Source organism: Mytilus californianus, unplaced genomic scaffold (assembly GCF_021869535.1).
Source record: "Mytilus californianus isolate M0D057914Y unplaced genomic scaffold, xbMytCali1.0.p SCAF_12, whole genome shotgun sequence".
Taxonomy (NCBI): Eukaryota; Metazoa; Mollusca; class Bivalvia; order Mytilida; family Mytilidae; genus Mytilus; species Mytilus californianus.
In genome coordinates this window covers 5,986,553-6,012,583 of record NW_026262604.1, presented here as the reverse complement: position 1 = coordinate 6,012,583, position 26,031 = coordinate 5,986,553, and the positions used below count along the sequence as shown (strand labels likewise).

Genomic DNA, 26,031 nt, shown 5'->3' with positions numbered 1-26,031 from the left:
TTCACTTTATATTTCAGTGGATTGATATACTTGCTATTATGATCACCCCAAGCTGGATCAGAGTTATGTTTTGCATTGCATTGCTCACACATGTACTTGTCGCATTCTTTACAATTGTAAAATGCAGGTGTCTCTTTATCCGCACAACATTGACAACTGAAATGTTAATTAATCAGTATAAGGCATGATTAATACACTTTGTTAAACGGCTAGACATGTAAGGCTACAGACTGAGCACTGAAAAAAGTGTATAGTAATACTTAAACGACAAACCTCAACAGAAGCTATTCCGATAAGTATTGATAAACATTGGTACAGGTGTAAAACAACCCTGCTTCTATAATCTCACGAAGTTTTAAATTTTCTGCCTATTTTAAGAATATACGTCAATCATTCAAGTAAATAAACTAATTAATCTTTGACACACTTAATTAACAGATCGAAAGTCGACCCTTGTAAACCTCAACCAATGACAACCACCGGATTAAATACTTCTGGCTTTGGACAAACACATAAATAAAGTATCAGACTCATCAGACGGAATCAACCACACAAGCAACTACATAATGCGAAAAAAGCTTCCTTGAAGTCTTAAAATTATGAAGTCTACTTCTTTTTTGATCTAAAAAGAACTATCAACCTATCTTTGTGTTTTTGGTTATTATGGTAAATAAATTCATAACACTGACTTTTATCTCAAGTTGTTTAATGCTTACCAAATAAGTGACTCTTGTCTTCTCAGTCCTACAATTTAAACAAAGAATTACAATTACACAAAGTTTACCAGATTATTGTCACTTATTCAGACCTTTAAAACAGTTATTCAATTGTTATTTCAAAAGCACATCTAATAGACTTGATAAAGGTTGCCGTATTTGGTATCTGGAAGACTTCAAATTTGTTGTTCTGGGCATGGGGTATTGATTGACATGACTTTTTTGTGTTTACGTATGGACGTGGAAATTTGCTTTCTATTGCTATATAAGTACTACATTTTAAAAAGGCAAAATTGCCCAGACGCCATTGATTAATTGGTGTTTATAAGTATAGTTCATCTTTATACCTTCAAAAGTTCTTAACATATTTATCTTCAGAGAAGATATCATATTTTAGTAAATAACATGGTCGATAGGTGAATGAAAACAGGATACTTTGCCACCTACCATCCGATAGTATGACTTTTAATTGTAGAAAAAGAGTCATCTTATGGTAATACAATCTGCAATATATGACGATAAAATGATGGCTTGTTATATACATAGTTCTGAGATGTTATCAAAGTTCCTAATGTTATAGTATACAATAAATATATTTATTAAAGGTATTGGTCACATGACGTAGTTACGGTCAAGTGATTGTTTACTATAAACACGTGTGTGTGTTTACATCAAGCACATGGTGTGTGTTTATGTTCTATTTGATTGGATGGCATATACCCGCAATGCGGTTTTTACGGGTATATGCGCTCATGAGATTCGTGAAAAGCATGATTAAGTATTACTTAAGGGGTTCGTTTGAGAAAATAAAGTTATTCGAAGTTTGCCTATAGTTAACGTAGCAGCAGTTCGTTATTGTGGTATGTCTGACTCCGAGAAACTTCTAGATTCTGACCATGAATCTTTGCCTGGTCCTAGTGTACATTCGTTGCCTAATGGTAGTTCTGCACATCATACTGGTAATAACGACTTGGTGGATACATTCTCGCTGTTTAAAACCTATCTTGACGGGAAGATCGCTACTCTTCACAAAGACTTGGCCGTTGGCAATGAGAACTTCGCTACCAAACTCAAGCAAGAAGTGTCAGTTAAACTTAAAGGTGAGGGTAACCAGATACAGTTCAATTTCAATTGTGAAATTATGGCCGACCTTGTTAAGCTTCAGAAGCGTATTCCTGATGAAGATGCAGCATGTCTTAAATTGGTATCTGGTGCTATCCTCAAAGTTAAGAAGCGTAATAAACTCATCCGCATTGCAGACAAATCTCCCGCAGGCTGGAAAACCGTCCGCGAATATGAGAGTGACGACCTTGCCTCCGACTCAGAAGATGAGAAACGCATTCGTTCTGCAGAAAGCCGTGCCATTAGGAGTATCAAGGAAAAGAAAAGACCTCATCCTTATAGAACCGTTACAGCTACTGTTTCTGCTCCTCCTGCTCCAATGCCCAATCAACACAATGTTCGACAAAACAATTATCAACAGCCGCCCTTTCGGACCAGCAGACGGAGGGAAACCTCATCTCATGACATCTGTTATAACTGCAACCAGCTTGGTCACTGGCGAACTCAGTGCCCCCTTTTCAGTACAAAACCAGCTGTCCCAGGGACTTCAAGGCAACAGAGTTAATGATAAGTATTTTGATACTACTTTTTTAGATGAAAGCAATCTTTACGGACAGTTTGAACTGTTTCTGTCACATGCTAAATATTTTGATAATATTGATATTTCATCTGTTGCAAAAGGGGTAAAATATAGTTTACGCAAGCATATACAATTCTGGAAACATATAGGTGCAAATGAATTTGTTATCAATACTATCCAACATGGTTACGTTATTCCATTTTTGCAGACTCCTACATCTATGTCATTTAAGAATAACAAATCTGCAAATGTCCATTCTAAATTTGTAAATGAAGCAATTTCAGAATTACTGAATATCGGATGTGTTATTGAAACTCCATTTCAACCGTTTGTTGTAAATCCGCTAAGTGTTGCAGTTCAAAGTTCGGGCAAAAAACGTCTGATTTTAGATTTAAGTGAACTGAATGTTTTTATTAAAAAAGAAAGAATAAAATTTGAGGACTGGAAAGTGGCTTTAAATTATTTCACAAAAGATTGCTATCAATTTAAATTTGATCTTAAGTCTGGATATTTTCATTATGACGTATGTACTAAACAACAAACATATTTAGGGTTTTGCTGGAACGAAAAATTTTACTGTTTTACAGTGTTAGCCTTTGGTCTATCATCTGCTCCATATCTATTCACAAAATGTCTACGACCAATCGTAAAATATTGGCGAGAAAATTGCGTAGATATTGTACTTTACTTAGATGATGGACTTGGAATGGGTAAAAATAAACAAGAAGCTTCCGAATGTTCATCTTTCGTGAAAACCTCCTTGTTAGAAGCAGGGTTTTTAATTAACATGGATAAATCTATTTTTGAGCCAGTACAATGTTTAGAGTGGTTAGGTTTAGTTTGGGATTCTTCTGATTTTTCAATTAGTATATCAGATAGACGGATTGATAATACACTTACATCATTGGTTGATATTTTGAGTAACTTTCCTAATTTCACAGCACGTAAATTGGCTCAGGTAACGGGAAAGGTAATTTCTATGTGTCCAGTCATGGGTAACATAACTAGTTTAATGACCCGTTATTTACACTGGGCAATTGAATACAGAGTAAAGTGGGATTTAAAGTTAATATTGGAATGTCCTGATTGTGTATTTAATGAGCTCACATTTTGGCTGAATAACATTAAAAGATTGAACAGAAAACATTTAGCAGGTTATTCTTTTCCTCACGTGCTTGTATATTCTGATGCCAGTAACGTAGCGGCTGGTGCTTACTCGATAGATATTGACTCTAATATTTTTCATCAGATGTGGACTTTACAAGAGTCCCTAAAGAGTTCTTCATGGAGAGAACTTCAAGCTATTTTGTTGGCTTTGATGTCGTTTAAGAACCGTTTAAGAAATAAATGTGTTAAATGGCATACAGATAATACTAACTGTGTTTCCATTGTTCAGAAAGGAAGTGCAAAAGTACATTTACAAGAGATAGCTATTAATATTTTTAAGTTGTGTTCTGAATTGAATATTACTTTAGATGTTGTTTGGATCCCGAGATCTAAGAATACAAAAGCTGATTATATTTCTAAAATGATTGATATAGAAGACTGGGGAACAAATAAAGAATTTTTTAAATTAGTAGATAATATGTGGGGTCCGCATACTGTGGACAGGTTTGCGAGTAATTTGAATAAAAAATTACCAAGATTTAATTCCAAATTCTGGAATCCAGGTGTTGAAGCAGTTGATGCGTTCACGCAAAATTGGAAAAATGAAGTAAATTGGATTGTTCCTCCAATTTCCGTTGTCTGTAGAGCAATCAAACATTTGATTTTATGTAAGGCTAGAGGCACTTTGATAGTTCCAAAGTGGCCTTCCTCGTCATATTGGACAATGATTTTTAAAAAAGGTTCGCATTTGCAACCCTATGTAACTGATGTTTTAGAATTTCAACCAAATCAGAACATTTTTATTCATGGTATGAATAATAAGTCCTTGTTGGGATCTTCTGAATTCGTTTCTAGTGTTTTAGCTATTAGATTGAACGCTCAGTTCATGTAAGAATTTACGACAAGGCTGTTGAGCAAGGTCGTATGGTAAAGACAAGGCCAATCTAATGGCAAGGTCGTATGCTGATGACAAGGCCAAATTAAATAGGCAAGGTCTCACCTGACATGGCCAGTGTGAAAAATAAATCTGGCAAGGTCATTTAAATATATTGTAAGCTAGTAGTAGTATAGTAGATTATATTTCTATTTGATATGCACGTTTTTCAGATATTTTTTCATGTGGAGTCTGGAAATCCTTGCCTAAGCCAGTTGACCAAGATTTATCATCTTTATCTAACTGCCTACCTGAGTTCTGTCTCCATTCGAAAGCCGAGAATACCAAAAGAAAATACTCTTATGCATTTAACAATTTCTGTAAGTGGTGTAATAACTATTCTTATGTTAAACCTTTACCAGCTTCAGATTTTTATGTTTCATTGTACTTAATACACATATCAAAGACATTTAACTCGTATGCTAAGGTTGAAGAAGCATATTATTCAATAAGCTGGGCTCACAAACTAGCTGGCTTTTCTAATCCGTGTAATTCACAGTTGTGTATATCGGTTAAAGAAGGAGCTCATAGAAAGATTGGACATATTATTGTAAATAAAAAAGAACCAATTACGCCAGATATTTTAAAGAAAATTGTTAATAAATATGGTAAAGAATGTAACAATCTTATAGAAATTAGAATTTGTTGTATGTGTCTTATTAGTTACGCAGGGTTTTTAAGATTTTCTGAAATGGTAAATTTAAAAAGATCTGATTTAAAATTTGCTGATACACATGTCTCTTTGCTCATACAGAAAAGCAAAACTGATCGTTATAGAGAAGGCACACAAGTTTTAATTGCTAGAACAGATACACAAACATGCCCTGTTAGTATGTTGGAGAAATATTTGTTATTATCCAATATAGATGCATCATCTTCAGATTATATATTTAGATCCATGTATTTATGTAAAAAATCTAGATCTTATAGACTGAGAGGTTTTAAACCTTTGTCATATACTAGAGTTAGAGAAATTATATTATCAGCTCTGGAATCTATCGGTTTAGATAAGTCAAAATTTGGATTACATAGCTTGAGATCAGGTGAAGCTACTGCAGCTGCATCAGCTGGCATTCATGATAGATTATTTAAGAAGCATGGTAGATGGGCTTCAGATAAAGCAAAAGATGGCTATGTAAGAGAAAATGTTAAAGAAAAACTGACAGTGTCTAAAAGTTTGGGAATTTAATTTTTATAGATATACTATATATGTGTATTATTCTTTGCTCAGATCTGCTTGGCTTTCTTTGTCTTTCGAAAGGCTGCTACACCTGTATAGGCACACTTATCCTATTTATGTGTTGTTTTATTTATTAAATAATTTATATTCGTTTGAGCTGGCGAATTAGAATATAAATATATTTATTAAAGGTATTGGTCACATGACGTAGTTACGGTCAAGTGATTGTTTACTATAAACACGTGTGTGTGTTTACATCAAGCACATGGTGTGTGTTTATGTTCTATTTGATTGGATGGCATATACCCGCAATGCGGTTTTTACGGGTATATGCGCTCATGAGATTCGTGAAAAGCATGATTAAGTATTACTTAAGGGGTTCGTTTGAGAAAATAAAGTTATTCGAAGTTTGCCTATAGTTAACGTAGCAGCAGTTCGTTATATGTTTACCCACCCACCCACCCCTTTTATGAGTTGGTTATTGTTAACGTGGGGATATACATATATTACACTATATTAATATGAATTTTTCCTCTTTTGTAGATAGTTTTTGATTGTGTTACTGTATATTCTATTATATGATTGGATTGGTAGTGTGCTTGTCTGAATTATAGTGAAGGACTTTAGTTTGAAGAATTGTGAATGTAAATAATATTAAAGGCTGCTACACCTGTATAGGCACACTTATCCTATTTATGTGTTGTTTTATTTATTAAATAATTTATATTCGTTTGAGCTGGCGAATTAGAATATAAGGTGTATTGTAACATGTGAAATAAAGAAATACGGTATGATTGTCAATGAGATAACTATTTACCAGAGACCATAGGACGAGAATGTAAACAACTATACCGGTTGACACCGTATAATCTTCAAAAATGAACAAAATCAATTCCATTTTCATTTATTCACTTACTATTAAGGATCTTTGATTAAAAATTTCATACGATATCTTACTTCCAAGTTGACATTTCTTAATTCTAAATTTGGCAGTTTTCAGTTTCAACTTTTCTCAATTAAATTTGGATCTCACAAATGTCATTTCAAACTGAGAAATATCAACTTAAAAGTGAAATATGTAGATTTTAAACTGATAAAAGTCAACACTCAATTGTCCACTCGAAAGAGATAAATATGAATCAGGGAATGTGGAAATGTCAATTTGGAACCTAGAAATATCAAAGTGAGAAATGTTAACTTGGAAATGATCAATGATATCTACAGAATGTCCCAACCGATTTTTCGTACACAAAAGTCGAATCTACCAAATTTTCTCGATACAAAATATTGGAAAAGTTTTATCGTATTAATCGATTGATGGCATGACAATAAAAACCCAAAAACTAAACATTAAAAAAGACAAATTGACAGTAAACCGGGGTTTTATTACATTAATTGTAAAGCAATTAAGGTCTATCTTCCTGAACACCAAGTGAAAATCGGCAATAACATACTCTTCACATTTATTTTGTCATAAGTAACAGCATATGAACATTTGAAAAGCGTTGGTTGAATGATGTGCAACTTATTGCACTGAAACGAAATAGTTTTTATTTTTCACCTAATCTAGGTTAATAGCAAAAGTACAAATCACCAATATCGAACTTTACCTCTATTCTGTTATCAGTAACAACATATTGAAATATAAAAAAGCATTATTTGAATAGTTCCAAAGTTATTTCACGGAAACGACATTAAGTGATATTTACGAATCAACCATGGACCGCAACTCCAAAAAGGAAGAAATGAGAATCGCCAATGTTGAAATTGACCTACATTTTATCATCAATAACAATAATTTTAATGAAAAGCACACAAAATGCAATTTCCCAAATCAATCAAGAGTCAAAACTACTGAACGGCAAACGTTAGTAGTCAATATCGAAGTTGATCTCTTTTCTATTGTCATCAGTACCAACATTACAAAGTTTGATTATTACTGGGTTAATGGTTTTTAAGTTGACGAAAATTTGAAATCACAGATATGTATTCGAAGTGATCGTTGTTTATGTAATATATTTTTTCAAGTAAATTGCCTGAACAATTCTACTAAATTTACCCAAGAAATCATATAATAGGACATGATATTTACAGATTTATTTTTTGATATACTTACTTGGTCTCAAGTACGATATTTCTCTCATCAAAGATGCTATTTTGATGTCTTTTGAACTACAATTTGAGCATTTTAAAAAAGTATTGCATTCGGTACATAGCGTTTGGTTTGCTTCAGAATCGGAACTGGGAAAGAGCGCGTCCTCATCTTCAAATTCATCTGCTAAAACATAAAATCACATATGTCAAAATTTGGAAGACAGTTTTGTTTTAGAAAAAGGGCGATACATTTCGATTTATCTTACGTGACTTAAAAAGTCACTTTATTTCACGAAAATGGTATTTTGGTATAAACTTTTTTTATCATGTAAAAAATCATAAGTGTTTCACTGGTAGACATGGTGGTCATCTATTACTTTAGGAACATAAACATAATATTTTTCATGTATTATTTGCACTTCTAATCTGTATCTTTTTCATATTTTTTTTAATCTTAGTTCATTGTTTTTTTTCTTTTAACTTATGTATGTCCTTATGCAGGTAGCATTTCTTATGAGTTCAACGAACAAAGTAGCTGAGGTTCTATAACAGGATATAATGTAAGCAGTCTACCTGTTCATCAAATTTGTCAATATCACATGTACATTAATGATCTCTTCCTATGAGTTTTAAAAGTACAACACTGTATTTGTTTAATATATATACAGCTCTACATCTTATCGAAGATGGATCATTATGCAACACCACAACTACAACGGTAAAAGTCGAAATGACATCCACAAATAGAACAGAAAAAACGGGGGATTCGAAATATTAAGGACTTCCTTATCCATGAGTTAACTCAATCGTGTAGATTTGTTGTTATTAAAATTGTATCACTAAAGTACTGTAGAATACCTGTATCCTGTCTTTTTGTATAAAAATCAAAGTCATTTAGCACTTTTTCTTGTCTGCCTCTGTTTGGTGATAACACAGAAGACATAACTAACACCTCATCTACAATTATATTTTCCAAAAGTTAAACTTTCCTATTAAGGTAGATCATAAGTATGTACTTTTTGGGATAGAATTTTCTTATACTTTGCCAAAAGGAAGATTTTACTATGCTTTTTTTGAAAAATATAATAAAAAGTATTGGTCACCGTGCTATTTTCCAAGCTATGAGTCGTTGAAAATTGCCTAAATTTGGTTAGATTGTTCATGAAAAAACACATTTGTGTGCATAAAAAAAATTCTATGAGATAAAATTTTGAAATAAATTGTAAGAAGATAGGTTTTATAATATGTTTTAAAAAAATAAAAATAAAAAATGGTGTCACCGAACTTGTTTTCTTGCTACAAGTAAAAATAAAAAATTTCCCTATCAGTCCAGTATATATTTTTTACTAAAAGAGTTATCTCCCCTTAAATGGCTTATTTGGAAAAAAAAAATGATTCTAAAAACACAAAATTTGATATTTATTTAAATATTTTGAATAATACAATACATCACCAAGTTTTCTTTTTATAAATAAACAATCTAACCATTAAATTGCAAATCTGTCTCAAAATTTGCAGATTTGGGCAAATAACTAGACCAATTTTGTACTGATATTGTACAATCCAAGATGGCGGTATACCATGAATCTACCTTAAACACGTTAAGAAATGATCAATCAGTTGGAAATTCTTTATCTGTACAGGAAATAAAAATGTTTTTTCTTTATATTCCATACAATTCATAAATTTAAAATTATTGAAAAAAAAGTGTTTTTGAATATTTTGTTATCTTAGAAAATACTGCAATGCCATTACGTTGGTGCCACTACTGGTGGACGTTTCGTCACCGGTGGTTTCATCAACCATTATATTAGAAATTCTATGTTATGCTAACATAAAATATCATTGATACAGTCATATTCTGAAAAATGATGATCATTAAACTTTTAAAGCATTCGTAAAACTAAGATATAAACAGTCTCGTAGTCAGCAAAAACGTTACCCTCCTATAAAAAGATAGACATACGTTAGAAGTGAGTGTGAACAGTTGCCAAATTAACTTTTTCAGACAGTCACTATATTGGTCAGAATATCATTAACGGTAACAATTTTACTGCATCAGATGTGCATTTTACTATTTATGTCTCTTCGCTGATGATCAAGGTCTAAATATTGAAAAATCCAAATCATAATGAAATGTTGAAGAGCCCATCAAACCACAAAGGATCTACAATATAGCCAAATCCGGACAAGACATCAGATCTGTGCCATACAAACATGCATATGGTAACTTAAATTGAAATGATTCGGTAACAAACATTTCTTAGGCAGACAAATGTTATTCTCAATGTGTTATATGTGATTCATACAGTTTACTTATTTTGTGTTATATCTCGTCTCACTATTTTTAATGTGTACCACCTTTGATAAGTTTCTAGAATGACGAAAAATTTTCACTTCTGTGCTCGTACTCTGAACAATAAATTTATTGATTTTGTAAAAAATGTTTACTTCCGTACTCTAAACCACAAAATTATTATATTTAAATTTACCTGTGTACGTTGTTTTATCTAACATCATTTTGTCGCAAGGTAGACTTGTCTTTTTGACAATGTTCCTACATTTTTGTTTACTACCTGTAACGTCTATGTTATTAAACACATACGTTTTAAAGGGGCATTAGCTGTCAAATTCAAGTTAACCGACTTGACTTAATTTCTCATATTTGATTTATAACATACTACCACGTATATCCAAATTATAAAAGTCTAAAATAAACAATTTTCAATGCTTGGGCTCGATAACATGTGTCAACATTTCGTGTGTATTTTAGTCTAGACGCCATCTAATTAACATCGAGGTGACCTCCGAAGACTGCAGATGGTTATATAACCCGATAAAAACATAAATATAGATATAAATAGATAGCGAACTCGTGCAATTGGATTTTCCAGGTCTGTTTGATTTTATAACACTTTTAATAACTGAACACGCCTAATTCATGCGTAACCCATCTCTAGCTAAGGGGTTAAATTGAAGGTCACGGGAATACGGATTCAATGAGGTCGAATTATTCACTTGCAAGTGAATAATTCATCAGCGATGTTTCTGAGCCTAATTTGACCAAATGGAACATAACTGGCTGCTAAAAGCAAATTATCATTTCACTATTTCACTTTCATTAATGATTTAACCAAAAAAATCATATTTCATTTTTTTTATATATCTCGTAGCTTATGCCCCTTTAATATTGTATTTATATTATGTAATAGATCAAACTAAATCGTTCAGTGTATGTTTACTTGTTTTTGTTTAAATGACTTTATGATCGAGTTAAGCCATTTCAATTGATATTTTATAGTGTGTCTTTTTATGTTGTAATGTTACACTATTGTCTCATGTTAGGGTGAAGGTTTGCGCCTGTTTAAACGGTTAACCCCGCTGCATTTTTTATGCACCTGTTCAGTGGTTGTCGTTTGTTGGTGCGGTTCATAAGTGTTTCTCGTTTCTCGTTTTTTATATAGATTAGACCGTTGGTTTTCCTATTTGAATTGTTTTACCCTTGTCATTTTGGGGCCCTTTATAGCTTGCTGCTCGATGTGAACTAAGGCTCCGTGTTGAAGACCGTACATTGACCTATAATTGTTAACTTGTTTATACATTGTGACTTGGATGGAGAGTTGTCTCATAGGCACTCATACCCTATCTTCTGAATTATAGTTATTTCAATACCTGGTGTTAACTGGCCTTGGAAAATCAACACCATATCAACTGTTCTCTCAATTTTGGTATCAATATTTCCAGCAGCAATTATCTTTTTTATCAAATTATATATAGCAAACTGTAATGCTTCTTCACTATTGAGTATTAGTCTTGAAACCTCAAGACCTAGTACTACACATTTATTCTCAATTGATCTTATCAGAATCTCTTCACTGGTACTATTAGGTTGATCTAGATTATTTGTCATAATTTCTGCATCGAATCCTTTGCCATCTATCCGGCAGCTCGCATTCATCATATCTGTGTCAATTTTATCTGCATAGAAAATAAAAATCTTAGAATAAAAAAAAACATCTGCACATGAAATTTTTTTCCTGTTTCAATCATTCAGAATTCAGAATTCGTATTTCAAAGAAAAAGATGGTCAATCATTTAAGCAACTATATACTAGTATGTAATCAAATATTGCTCCATATAAATTTTACACCGAATACAATATGTTATCTGTTATACTCAATTTAGACACTTTTTTCAACTTATTTATGATATGTTAATCACTGCGAAACTATACAATCTGTTTATTCTTTTATACCAAGAATTAAGTTTTAAAACTAAAACTACCTTCGTTTTTGGGGATTCGCACAAATGTGTGCAACATTGCTTTTATCTCTTGCACATCTCGTTGTATTCTACCTGAAAAAATAATGTCAACGTCTAAGAGAATTGTAAAGTGTTGTTTTCATTTTTTGCTGATTATCAATTATATCCCAACAACATAACTATATGTTCTTGTTTACCGGATTCGATAAGATACCAAATATCAATAATTTCTTGCCAACAGATACGCTATGCATGCAGACCCGCTTTAGTGCGTATGAAGCCTAGCGATCTAACGAATTACGCGTGATGCAAGACCCACTGACAATAATTAAGCCACTTAACTAAATTGCCTTAGATAAGCATATTTAGCATAACTTCTAAGTTTTTTCATCATTTATGTTTTGAAAATTCGCTATTGATTTGATTCTAAAACTGTTTCGGACGCCAATTCGAGTTTTCTATACTAAACGGGTATATCAAATGAGTTTTATATGTTGTTGATGTTGTATTGTCTTATATTTTCTCCTTTAGCTATGAGTTGTCTGTCTCTCTTCAAATATAGGCCAGTCTGAAATATGCATGAACTCATTGTCACTTGACGTTAAACAAGCAACAATCAACCTTGAGATCACAGGAGTATCATAACAATTCATTGTTTCAGAATTTAGTGCATTCTGAAAAAAAATTTCAAAGCGTACAAAAGAACGGTAAGATTTTTATAGGAACGGTCAAAACATTGGAAATTTCATCAATGGCTTGACCATGTTGTCATTATTTATCCTTTTTTGGGGTGCGAACAATGAAATTAAGAATGTTGCTAACAAAAGGTCTTCTATGAATCTCTCAAAAAATGCTTATTAAAGAAATCTGAAGTTTTTAAAGACACCAATACAATTTCCTTTTTTACAAAAAGTATGCTGCTGGAACGAGCTGAACCTTTAAAGCCCCCGGTTTTGTAGGGTAAGTTTTGCGAAGTCGTTATCTGTCTGTCTATTATTTCATTTACTTTGTATATGTTTTCCTTTTTTCCTGTCTGTTTTCTAAGACATAGGTTTATTTTTCTCCTTGTTAAATCCTACTTTTTTTTCAAACCACCAAATTTTAAATGAAAACAGAAATACAATACCTAAATCTATTGAGTTCAAGTGTTTTATCTGTTCTAGTTTTGATGAAAGAACCTGGAAGTAAAATATTATTCAAAAACATATGTTACATGATAAATATAAGCATGTAAGACAATCGTATTTTACTGTAGTATAAAGAATAATATTTCTATATAGGTTACAAAGAAATTACATCATATATCTGGTAATCTACACGTAGACAGAATTATTTACACTTCTTCATAAAACGAGTATGAGGTAATATGGAAAGGTATAACACTTTCGTTATTAGTTCGATATTCAAGGATTATGTACCCTTATGTACACTTTCTAGCGAACGCTTGGCAATAGTGACTCATCACGAGGTTTTATGGATAGTAAAGGTTTTTTTTACTTTTTGTAAACAATGAACGCTAGCACATCATGGCCAAGCAAGTGAGTAGTCTATGTTTAAAGTTTTATATCGAAAATCTCTGTAATAATGTCCGTGGATTACAAGCAAAAATCTTGGCTTTATTTGCTTCATTCTATTACATGCAATGAAGCAACTAATAGTATTGCTTTGAACAACGCTTCCCGTTGGTATATGTATAAAATGACATGTCACTTTAATATTGTATTTTTGCGGTTTTGATATTATAGGAAAATTTCGTAATACAATGACCTACAGAAGGGATCATACAATTATCGTAGACAAACCTATGTACCTGGAAAAGTTTTAGTGCATGGATGGACTTAAATAAATAAAACTCAAATGCATTTTATTTTTTAAAAATTTAAACCTTAATACCTAGATTTTGCTGTGCCTTTTTTCGTTCCTTCAGAAGGTGCTAAAATATACTTGGTTGATAAGAATGTCTCAGACGTTCCCCTTATGTATTCTAATTGTTGTGAACTGTATTGATAGACATGTACAATGGAGGACAATATCTATCTGCACAAATCAGGCCATAATCTTGCCGGCGAAATGACGATTTAAGTCGCCAACGAATTTTCAAAATCGCTAAATCTCGCCAGCCGACTGACTTCATGGCGAAGTCAAATCGCTATGAAAATCGGTAAAAGGGAGATAACTTGTGAATTACAAGTCTCCCAGGTAAAAAAAAAAATGGCGACTGACAAGGAAAATCGCAGCACAATAATAGGTGAATTAAACTGTGTAACTTAGTGAACCATAGCAAATGAAACTCGTGTGTTTATCATATTTTGCAGACTGGAAAAAGTGCATATTAAAATGTAAGCAAATTTTCAATTTTCAAAAACATAAAATCATGTAACTTTTATAAATCTTTGTCCAGTCATGCCTTAAATCTTTTCAAGGTGCATATGTTTGTCTGTACTTAGATTATTTATTTTTAGTGTAAACACGTCCATATTTTTCGATTCCTTTAGAATGATCCTTAGTCATTCATTTATCAATTTTCTGAGGTTGTTACGGTTTCATTTAATTCATTTTTTTAAATAACTAAACAGTTGACCGCCATTTGGTTACAGTAAAGATGCCACAGGAATACAGACACACACCTGAAGCAGAATTTATTTTTTTAATCCATGAGATGTAAAGATTAGATTTGCTAGACTTTAACTAAAAAGTAAAACCACCGGGTAAACATTGCAGAAACTGCTTTGAGTAATTTTTAAAAGGCCCCGACATGTCTTACGGTTTGGGTTTGATCATTGCTGAAAGCCGTATGACCACCTATAATTGCCTGAATCAACGTCGTTTTGGACTCTGTTGGAAAATTGTCGCATTGGAAATCATACCACATCTCCTTATTTTGAGAGTTGTTTTTTACACCTGTTTTGTCTGTATTCAGAGTAATTTTGTGCGATTTTTTTTATCTAATGAGTGTGATACCTCTTGTATATTTTCACTGGAATGTTTTACTACTTCTTTCAAATGCTCAAGTGATGTTTCTTCTTTTATTTTTTGTATCTCCGTCTTTACTTTCTTTTTGTGCGTTGAAGCTACAACACCAGCATAATTAAGTACATTATCCTCCAGAGTTTTCCACAGACCTTCAAATTCATTCATGTCCATACTACAGGAACCATGATGGGCAAGAACATTTCTAATATCTTTTATTTTGGTCAGCCAATTTGGGTCTCCAGGAATGCTGCCAACTGGGCAACACGTCCTAATTACAACATACATCAATGAAATATCCATACAATCCACGCTCACTTGCTGTTTAACAGTATACTGACACAGACAGTGTTCTTTTATATCGCCTTTACAATCTTTGTGTTCATGTGCAGTTGCGATCTGGCCTTTGCGTTCATATAGTGTATTAAATTGACCGTTATTCATATTTCCACGTTTATTTGACGCTACTAGTGATAGTTTTTTACATTCACAACAAGGTATCTTCGGAATTAATTGATGAAATAAAACATGCTTGTGTTGATTTAAAAACATATAAAATTCCAAACCATTTAGAACTTTCGTTTCAAAAAACAAATGAAGAACATCCATTGCTGGCCCAAGTGATAATGCCAACAGACGGAAATATAACTTTCGTCCCTCTATATCCATCTGAAAAAATGTGAAATGATGATAATTCGCCGTTTGTTCTTGATCATGTTGATATGATAAATTCCACAAATACAAAACAGTTAAACATAGAGATATTCAAAGTCATTTTGACCTTCATCTTTCAAAAATGACTTAGAAGCAATTAAATCACTTTAGGTCACTTCTTTCAAATTCTGTTATTCAGTTTATGTAATGCAAGTCGGCATGCATATCAGGAGACGCTTAACCAATGAAAACCACGCGCTATTGAAATCCGACAGAAATGTATATTTAGATATAGTCGTCTACAATATACATGTCGCATTTCAACGAGAAAAAGCGAGAAACACCTTGTAAAAACTATTCGGCTGATAGCCGATACACTGTAACAATGTGTAATTAGTCAACGTAGAATACTATTCAATATATCATGGACTTACTTGCTATCAATTATTTTCTGTCGGTATATTCTTCATTAAAACTTTGATTTGGCGATTCAAATTACGGTATCGAACATGTCACGCATCGAGTACGGCATTTAAAATGTTAAACTGCTCATGATGTAGTACATTTAAAATGAATTGATCACCGATACGGTTTTATTTATGATATTGAAAGACGTGTATTGGATGATCTTGATAATGATAAATGTACCTATTGAAAGAAATAATAGGTATATCGGTAAAGTTAAATTCAAATACTTTAAGGTTTAATGCATATAACATTTAATATTGGGTTACCAATTTTTACAAAGCTTGTCTACTTTATATATTGTTGCGATTTAAAATATGACAGACAGTATTTGATAAATAAATATAAATCGTGAACATGTCAACAAGTTCAACAACATATTCATCGCGATCAAAACATGAGAGGGAATTAAAATCAAGCGTTTTAAATCTTCGTTATTCACATTAGAAGATCGACCAGGATCTAAACTTCTAAAATGAAAGTTTGCCTTTAGGATGTTCGCTACTCTGTTTCATAATAACAAACTTTTTAGAAGTCTGTTATAAATTGATAGTATATAAATAAAAGAACTAAAAAAGCAGAAAAAATTAAAGGTCTGTGTGCTTGTTTTCGAGATATAAGCCATTAAAAATGTTGTAGGAAAAAAATTATTCTGTCTAGACTTTTTATACATTTAACATTGGCACCTGTTTTCTTTCAAAAACTATGAAGAAATAACAAGGATTTTTTTAAGATTTTCAAATATGGCTTTTAAAACTATATGTATTAAAACTATGAAAAGAAAAGTAGGAGTTAGCACTCAAAAATTTTTAATGGCACTACATGGATAAAACCAGAGGATTCCGAATATCTGACAAAAATTCAAAAAACAAGAGGAGCGAACATCCCTAATGAGGGGTTGTTGAGTACTTTGTAGCTACTGTACCCATTGTTCTTTATGGTAAATAAAGTCATATCCTCTAAGCTTTTAAGAACGAAACAATTATTTGAATGACCAATACAGACAATCTTTGTCTCAGTTGATCAGGAATACTCCATTTGACATAATCATGTACTTGTCTTCCTTTCCCACCACTCATCTCAAAATGGATTCTGTAGAATATTTATTTTACGGAAAAGGGTGATTGAAGAAATTCTTAACAGCTAATATTATAATTTCTATGACGCTCACCATAACATGGTTTTTTTATGAACTAAAAATACCCCAGATATTCCCTTTCTAAATAATCTCAATCAAAAGTGGATTCTTACAAATTATACAGATCTACATCGAAATCTTCAATCATAATCGTTACAAATTTGAACAACTATCAAAACCTTTGAATTTCCTAGACCTTACACTACTATTTCCCTTGCTGAATTGAAAAACAGAATTATTCGTTTGATTACACAGAGCTTTTTCTAAACATTCCTTGGTTATACAGAAAGTCCAAATAACTGTCCATTCCTGGGAAATAATGGAGCGGAGACCAGTAGGGCCGACGACCATTATTTCCCAGGAATGGACAGTTTTTTGGACTTTCGCTAACTTAAAATACACCTTAAATATTAAGAACAAATCTTCAGATTATAACATTTTAAAGAATTTTATTTAATTTTGTACTGGTTTTCTTTTCATTTTCCCCGTGTTGTACCCAATAATACACAGGCAAATTCTAAGATCAAGCTGATCATCTACTCACTTAACGAATTATTTATGAACAGTATAATAAATACTAAAAAAAGATCTTGAATAAAGTTTATCCAGATTCATGTTTAAAGTCATTGGATACGCACGTCTTTCTTGTACCGGGATTGAAAGAATATTTATTTGCGTCTTTTGGTATCTCGGGGGAGACAAAAAAACTAGTATTTATGCGTATATGTTAATGGATTATGTGTGCTTTTCGTTTGATAAATCTTGTATGTAGAATCGTCTGATAAAAATGACATGGTACAACTAGAATAAATTTCCAGGTTTGTAACACTCTAGTATAGGTTATTTAACTAATAAGGGTGCGCTCGATTATAAGTCATATCTGAAACAAAATTTGATTCTATATTTCAAACTATTCTATTACATCATATAAAATTACACAAGAAAACAGATTTCATGTTTCATGCATAACCCAACATTTTTTTTATTTTCCTTTACTCATGACAACGAAAAAAATGTTATGCATGTTTTAGATCAGTCTTAAATGGCAATACAAGCAAACAGAAAATATTGTTCATTCTTCCCTATTATCAGAAAGGAGGCAAAAGGTTTTAGAAAAAAAACCCGCGCGATTAAAAACATTTCTAGATTGCGTTTTGTATGTCTTAACTTTGTGGAAAACTACTCTTTGATTTTTTGATTTCATTTACGCATTTCAAGATTAACGCCGTCATTTGCACTGCCGATACATGTATAACTGTTATATTTCCACTGGACATATAACAACTGTAAAGGAATTCGTCCATGTTACGCGTTTCTGTTGAAAATGTAATAAAAATCCCACCTAATATTTAAGCCTTATTCAAATGTTATCCATACCCCTCAAATTTTATTCATTAATACTATAATTCTAACAAATTTTAACAACGAAAAATCAAATAATATACTGAATACGCCATTTTGACCATTTCAGTTTCTTGAACTTTTTTCTTCTATTTAACCACAATATTATTGTAGAAACTATCCGAGTAATATTTCTTTCTTTAATTTACATATTACAATGGAACAAACGATTTTTGCTGTACAAATTCAAAATAAAACACTTTGAATTTCAAGCAAATCAAATCTGTGAGTGAAATATGTTATTCTCTAATTTTCCTTATTGAATAATGTTAATGTGCTCAAAATTACAAAAAAAATTAACTGAGTTAACACATTTGATATATTGTAGATGCACAGAAGAGGAATGGCACTCAATGGAAAATATTTGTTTTAAACAACTCGGATACTATCCGTGACAGAAATTCAGCCAAGATTTGCACCGGAAAAAAAATGTGGATATTGTTGTGCATGACATTTTAGTGAAAACGATACTATATGTCATACGGTCGAATTACGACTCGCAAATAAAAGCTGTTTATGAATAATGAGATATTTTGTGTTCATTGTATTACTACGATCCCAATTTTAAAAAATCCAGTATCAGCCGTTTTAGTAAGTTTTCAACTTCATTCAATATCGTATTACGTCCTTTAGAATTATTTCCATGGGTGAACACTTTTTTATGAAAGTAAGCATGGGAATATCCAAACGGCTAAACTTCCGGATGAATGAGGATGAACAATAGAAAATAACTCTCCATTCCGGAAAAATAAAGGAGAGTTTGAACAAAAGATTTACGTCACAGGTGTATTTTAACTTTAGGTAATGACTTTGTACCACGCTGATTCCGAGAACCAATACACCAAAGAACATATCATCAAACTGCTGGAATTTTTTGAAGGACAACATATTCATTGAGTTTGGTAGATTGATAATTCAGCAGACATGTGGTATTCCAATAGGTACTAATTGCGCAACACTACTGGTCGACTTGTTTTTCTACTCATATGAAGCTGGAGTCATACAGAACTTTCTCAAAGACAACAGAAAAAGCATCATGCAAAGTTCTTCATTTCACTTTCAGATATATTAATTATAACTCAATAACCCACATTTTATTGATTGCTTTCATCTCATATATCTCAGAAACCAGATATTAAGGACACCACCATGAGTTGGTTAACTGTTGTGGAATATCTGTTTCACAGTTGACGACGGATATGTTTCAAAAAATTGAAAACAACACGTCAAATAATTTTATGCGTCCGAAGCGCTTTTCTGGATTTACCTTCATCAGGAACGCTCAAAGCCAAACATTTGAAATCCGAGGGATGTATAAAACCGAAACAGTTGAAGAGCTATATGACAAAAATACCTAAAACAAATAGCCAAATTCATCTAAGGTCGACTTTGCCTGAGGGAGTTGAAACCTTAGTTTCTTTATAATTTCAAAATTTGTAAACGGACAATTTCAGAAAGGTTTGTTATAAATCATGTCAGTACCGAAGTACTGACTACTGAGCTGATAGTCCACCAGCAGAGGCATCGACCCAGTGATGTAAAAAATCTAATTGTCGTACCTACAATCCTGTTCCCTTTTTCCCAAATATGGCCTACCGAACACGACAGTTGCCACATGTGGAGCAGGATCGTCCTCCCCTTCATAAGCACATGAGATCAACCCCATTTTTGGCGGGGTTCGTTTTGATCAGTCTTTAGTTTTCTATGTTGTATGTTGTGTTTTGTGTACTGTTTTTTGCCTGTTGGTTCTTTTTTTTTTTCTTTTTTTGCCACGGCGTTGTTAGTTTATATTTCCGGCTTATGAGCTTGAATGTTCCTTTGGTATCTTTCGCCTCTCTTTTCCGAAAGGAAGGTCTGTTTCAAATGTTGATCTTTTCATCGATATTGGCACAGATGGACGACTTCAATCTAGAATCTATGACAAACCTGATGATTTGAATTTTCCATTTGTTATCTTCTCATTTCACACCAGTAACATACCCTCTTCTCCGTCGTATTACGTTGACATATATCTTTTCAAATACTTTACACGCGTGCATGTTCAGGCTATACGAACTTTATTAACAGTGGTATAATGCGTCTTACATAAAAGCTCCTCCAACAGAGTTATGAGTTATGAGTTATAAGTTTTACAGTCACCAGTTGTCTGATCCATAATCTCACCGATCGTTTCGTGTTCCCGATTGTGACATTTTGACTGAGGGTAAATATGGATGACGGTTGATGCATCCATAGCAGAAGTTGCTCACCCTGTCGATCCATCCATAGCAGGAGACGCTTACCCTGTCGATGCACCCGGCCTCGAGACTTTTAGAGTTCATGCGAACCCTCAGTTTTTTTTTCTACCTAGATGTGTCTTTTCTTATCCGTTTAACGAAATTTATATATCGGAAAATTAATGTCGCCTTGAGGACATCTGTCTGTTGTTGAAGATGACAATAACATCTATAAATCTAATGCGCCCACATCGCTTAAAGGAGTATCAACTCCAAAGAAAATGCAAAACGGAAAGTCCCTTAAGAACCAAAACCAACTTTTCGAGGATACTTTGTTTCGCGTTAAGCCCTTTCTATTAAACTGCGCAGCGATTTAATTTCACGATTTTGAAAATTAATTGAAGTATTCAAAAAAGGAAATATCCAAGTTTTACATATTCGCGACGATTTATATTCGTGTTACTTTTCTGCTCGCAAAAGTGGCGAAAATTAGTTGGTTAACAGTAGTCCTAATTTTTAATTAGGATTTTTTTAGAAGCGTTAGATATAATTTTTGTAATTATCTTGATATATCATACCAACGATCAAATTCACTATCTCCTGCAAAGGACGCAAACCCCCTTCTACAGAATCATCAAAACGCATTTAGTATTGATTGTCCATCTGTGTCACATTACAGATTTAAGCACACAAATTACCAGCTTTACAATCGAGGTCATTCTTCCCTTGAAATATCAATATTTACTGAGCTTACATGAATTAATAGTATGTTTATGTACTGTAAATCTTGATATTATTTATCCTAAGTATTAGTATCACCAGACTGTACTGTTCGTTTGCTTCCGGATTTCGCGATCCTTTATCTGATTGAATGTAGATGTATAAATAAAGACGAAGGGACCTTATGTGCTAATTCAATAACACTAACGATACCAATTGTATTGCACCACATGGACATTTCGACAATAAATGTCTCTTAAGTGATGCTCGAGGCCAAGGGAACCAGTGAAGTTTTGTTTGAAAAAAAGTAAATTGTCAATATAACACCATATGAAGCAAGGGACAACTGTTACAGAATCTGGGTACACATTATTGTCTTTGGTTATAATTTCTGTTCATTTTGGTTTTTAAACTCTTCATTTTTCTAATGAGTTTTTAATTTTCAAATATTTTGGCTACAATCATCACCGAAGACACATTGTTGAAATGCGCATCTGGTAAAATTGGACAGTTAATGTTATTAGTTCATTCCTGTGACCGATTTTACTATCTCTAATGTTTATCAAAAGTATCGAAGTTAACTGATTAATTAACAACCATAGGTTTCAATCACTTACAATTTACAACTGCTAAATGATTTCTATCAGCCAAAATTGTACAGGATAATAAAAGTAATATTTTAAAACCTTTTCAATTGACAACCAAAGTGGAGACGAGGCCGCAAACGGTTATTCAAGATTGCACCTGAGGTTACAGCAGACAAGTAATGGAATAATTTACAAATCCGTAATCATTTCACTGAAGATGCATACATAGAGACTAGCGACCTGTGCCAAATTTTTCCTTTGAATAATTATGTACAAATATCTGATAAACATTCGTCAGACAAAAATGTATTTAATAGGAGGTAACAACGGTAAACAAAAAGTTAGTAGTTTTGATCGTTACCTCCGTCATAATAAACATGGCACATGACAATAGATGCTTTTGACTAAACACACAGAGCGATAACCATATTCTAACTGAACATGCTAGGATCCTTTATTAATTACTATTCAGTATGGGTTTTGCTCATTTAGTCTCTAATGGATAATTGTCTAATGGCAATCATACCACAGCACCTTTTATATGTAATCATAAAAAATGAAGACATCAGATGATGAACAAGCAGTGTAGGACCAGAATACCTTCAATTATTACAGAGGGCAATAAAAACAAAACTAGGAATTATCCAGGATATTTCAGACATAATCAACCAATTTTTGGAGTAACTTGGCAGATCCAAACCGATGTGATAGATGAGTGTACACAACGAACAAGCAATTTAGACCCTAAAAGTCATCGACAGTTAAAGCCCTTTATCTAATAAATATACCATGCTGTACTTGACTAAAATATAAATTTGTACACTTCGAATAGCTTAACTGTAAAGATGTATTAAACCATCGAAAATAAAACCAACATGAAGTCGACATAGAAAATAATCAAATATCCGACTGCTTAGTGAAACTGATAACCTCCAAGGATAAGTAATAAAAACCCATCTAAATCGACGAGTTTCCCAAGAATTATCACAACATCAATTGAAAAACCGAGCAGAAAATTTTGAAGCAACTTTTGTATTTAGAATATCCAATATTTAGAATACACACACGTTTTATTAATAATAATAAATAACATTTTAAATCAAACTGATAAATACATTACATTAGATTCACTATAGATTTGAATTATGAGTATTTCTAATTGATATATCGATAGAACAATTCTTTTACATGTTTCGAATGCTTCTGATTTTTATAAATAAAAATATACAGACATCAATATAATTTAAAAAAATGAATAAAATTAAAACATTTCATCAAATTTATTAAATAATTGAATAATGAGTATTATAATTTGATATCTATTGATACTACTATTCTTGAAATTGCACATTACATGAAGAAACTGTCAAGTTTTAAACGATTCTGGGAGTATTTCGAATCTTCTTTCTTCTGAAATAAACCGATACAGCAACCAGCACACAAATCATTGCTAAAGCAACAATAATAACTCCAGCGACATAAAGTGGCCTAAGTTTTGACGAAGAATCGGTTGATGAATCACTGTTTAGCCGATATTCCTTTGCCGTAGAATCTGTAATTTAATATAAAAAAAAATATTTTAAAGATCATCATAAAAAATATTGTGAAAAGTACAAAAGACAAAACCTAACGCTCAACTATATCAACCAACAGAACGAATAAAAAAAAAACAAGTCATAATCCTGATTTGCTACGGACATTTCCTGACGAAAATGGTAGGTTATACCTGGATTTATAGCTAGCTAATCCTCCGACTTGTATGACATTTGTTTATAATTATGCGGTTATATTGACAAAATTGGATGAGCAACCCATAAATTGGTTGACCTGAAAACAATTAAGATCCAGCAGAGCAGTCAAAACAATGTTAATATTCATCACCGACAAACAACACAAATGACTGAACAATTCAAATTGTGTATCTAGGAGGGGGTTATTATCATATCTTATAATCTTATCAAATTATATTCCCATTCAAGTAATGGTCCCAAATAGAAAAACTGTGAGAATATAATACAAACTTAATATTTAATACTGTATTTAAACTTAATATTTAATATTGTATTTCTATGAGAGGGTTGGTTTGGACATTTTTATCTAACAACACCTTCGATCAAGATATGTTATCCACTAGTTGAATTGGTCGGTAAATAAGAAAGAGTAGGTTCTAATTGAACTTAAGTCGGATGATCAGAAGACACCATTTCTAAACCGTAAATATTGTAAACAAATCACCTACTATAAATTATATTTTAGTTTTAAATAAAAGAGGATATTGTGTACACGCCTACAAAACAGCAAAGAGCAAAAACGAAGAATGTGTCTGAGGACACGAATGCCCCGCTCATGCTTTGGACAGACGGAAAGACGGAAAGGAGAACGGCCAAGTTAACACCTAATATCCTCGTATCCTAGGGTGGGGTCATGGAAACTCAAAGGAAGTATAATCACTAACAGCTTTTCTGTGATTTTCAAACAATATGACGGTTCCATCGGCTCACAAATTGATAGCCTTGCATAGTGTTGTGTCACCATCCTACTTATTTAAGATATTTATTGAGATTGATTCATCTATCGTTCTGAGTACAACTCTGGTCGTACATTTGATCGAGTAAAAGCCTTTGGTTTTTCTCCCCCAAGGCACATATTGCCTTCGCAGTATTTGGCACATTTGTTTCGGAATTTTCGCTTGCTTATTCTCTTCAACGCTGTATTTGATAGATTTTGCTATATTATTATAAAAAAATGCCAGTGATACTAATCGAAGAATTACATTTCATTTCAAATTCTGTAAATGCCAAAATTAATTGTGACACGAAACAGTTCCTGGCGATGTTTCTAACTTGATATACAAAAGTGGCGAAATGTTTTTTTAGTCTAAAAACCCTCCCTTTTAATTTTAAATAGAACTTTTTCAAACACGGTGGAAAGAAAGTGAAAAGATTCCAAAGACCAATCCAAAGTTATCTGTTGAAATAGGACAAAGAGACGAAAACGGCGAACGATAAACACACAAAATGCATAATGCAATAATTGTTTATAAGTTAAATCAATATTTTTTTTTTTCATTCCGTGTTCCGTAAAAATTTGTTCACAATGTTCAATCAACCGGGACCAAAGGCCTACCCAATCGCGACTATCGATGAATTTATCAAGTGTAAGATAATTTATACATGTTTGCAACCGGAGGTTAAACCATAACTAATCATACGCTCTCATAACGGAAAGATTTTGTAAAATATCAAATTATGGCTCGTTATTATTTATATGTTTTTTCTTATGATTTTTACTGAATATCCTCTTTGATTGATCAATGAGTATCATATATTTTTTAAAGTTTACTTTTTATATAAGTATTTTTTTTTTGGAATAGGTAAGAGAATTGTTTCAGACGAAATGGTTCTGGTAACAATAATCAGCATGCGACTGACGTCGCACATGATCCTTTGCAAATCCAATAAACTGAATGTTTCAAAAAAGATGTGAACCGTATGATACACTCAGGTCTGCATATCAAATCATATCTGGGTGTGGCATTTTCTTGCTGTGTTGAAGACCTTTTGGTGGCATTGGGCTGTTTTCTGTACTGTTGATGGGTTGTTGTCTCTTTGACACATTCACCGTTTCCACTCTCAATTTTATTGATTAGAAATAACATTATATTTGAACAATTTCATTGAAATTTACCTTAAACTTCAAAAAAATTTTAAACGTGTTTCACAAAATATGGAATAGGTAAGAGAATTGTATCAGACAAAATGGTTTTGGTGACAATAATCAGCACGCGACTGACTTTGCACATGATCCTTTTCAAATCCAATAAGTCGGAAGTAGATTACAGTTTCCAAATCCGACTACTCTGCAACAAATCAAACATATCTAAAGAATATGAAGAAAAACTTGCCTCTTTTGTCTGTAAACAGTATTTTTATTTCGTCGTCAGA

At 32.5% G+C, this 26,031-nt stretch overlaps 3 protein-coding genes across 3 annotated transcripts in view; 2 read left to right on the top strand and 1 right to left on the bottom strand.

Annotated features, from left to right (window-relative positions):
* LOC127722256 (uncharacterized) overlaps positions 1 to 16,057 on the bottom strand; it is a 17,055-nt gene extending 998 nt beyond the window's left edge. Inside the window, exons 1-9 of the mRNA XM_052229151.1 lie at positions 15,995 to 16,057; positions 14,898 to 15,575; positions 13,063 to 13,114; positions 11,958 to 12,029; positions 11,346 to 11,651; positions 8,532 to 8,630; positions 7,696 to 7,857; positions 717 to 744; positions 6 to 156 (exon numbers count right to left, since the gene is read on the bottom strand). Of these exons, the coding sequence (XP_052085111.1) occupies positions 6 to 156; positions 717 to 744; positions 7,696 to 7,857; positions 8,532 to 8,630; positions 11,346 to 11,651; positions 11,958 to 12,029; positions 13,063 to 13,114; positions 14,898 to 15,575 (1,548 nt within the window). The 5' untranslated portion in view covers positions 15,995 to 16,057. The remainder of the gene's footprint in view (positions 1 to 5; positions 157 to 716; positions 745 to 7,695; positions 7,858 to 8,531; positions 8,631 to 11,345; positions 11,652 to 11,957; positions 12,030 to 13,062; positions 13,115 to 14,897; positions 15,576 to 15,994) is intronic.
* Positions 1 to 26,031, top strand: part of LOC127721272 (zinc finger protein 239-like) — a 120,769-nt gene that overhangs the window by 4,815 nt on the left and 89,923 nt on the right. The window lies entirely within an intron of this gene.
* LOC127721280 (uncharacterized) lies at positions 1,307 to 2,899 on the top strand. Its single transcript, XM_052227964.1, has one exon. The coding sequence runs from the start codon at positions 1,579 to 1,581 to the stop codon at positions 2,341 to 2,343; it is 765 nt and encodes a 254-aa protein (XP_052083924.1). The 5' UTR covers positions 1,307 to 1,578; the 3' UTR covers positions 2,344 to 2,899.

What these genes read in the sequence shown, in the direction of transcription:
- LOC127721280 (XM_052227964.1), top strand. Translation starts at nt 1,579, where the DNA reads ATGTCTGACTCCGAGAAACTTCTAGATTCTGACCATGAATCTTTGCCT.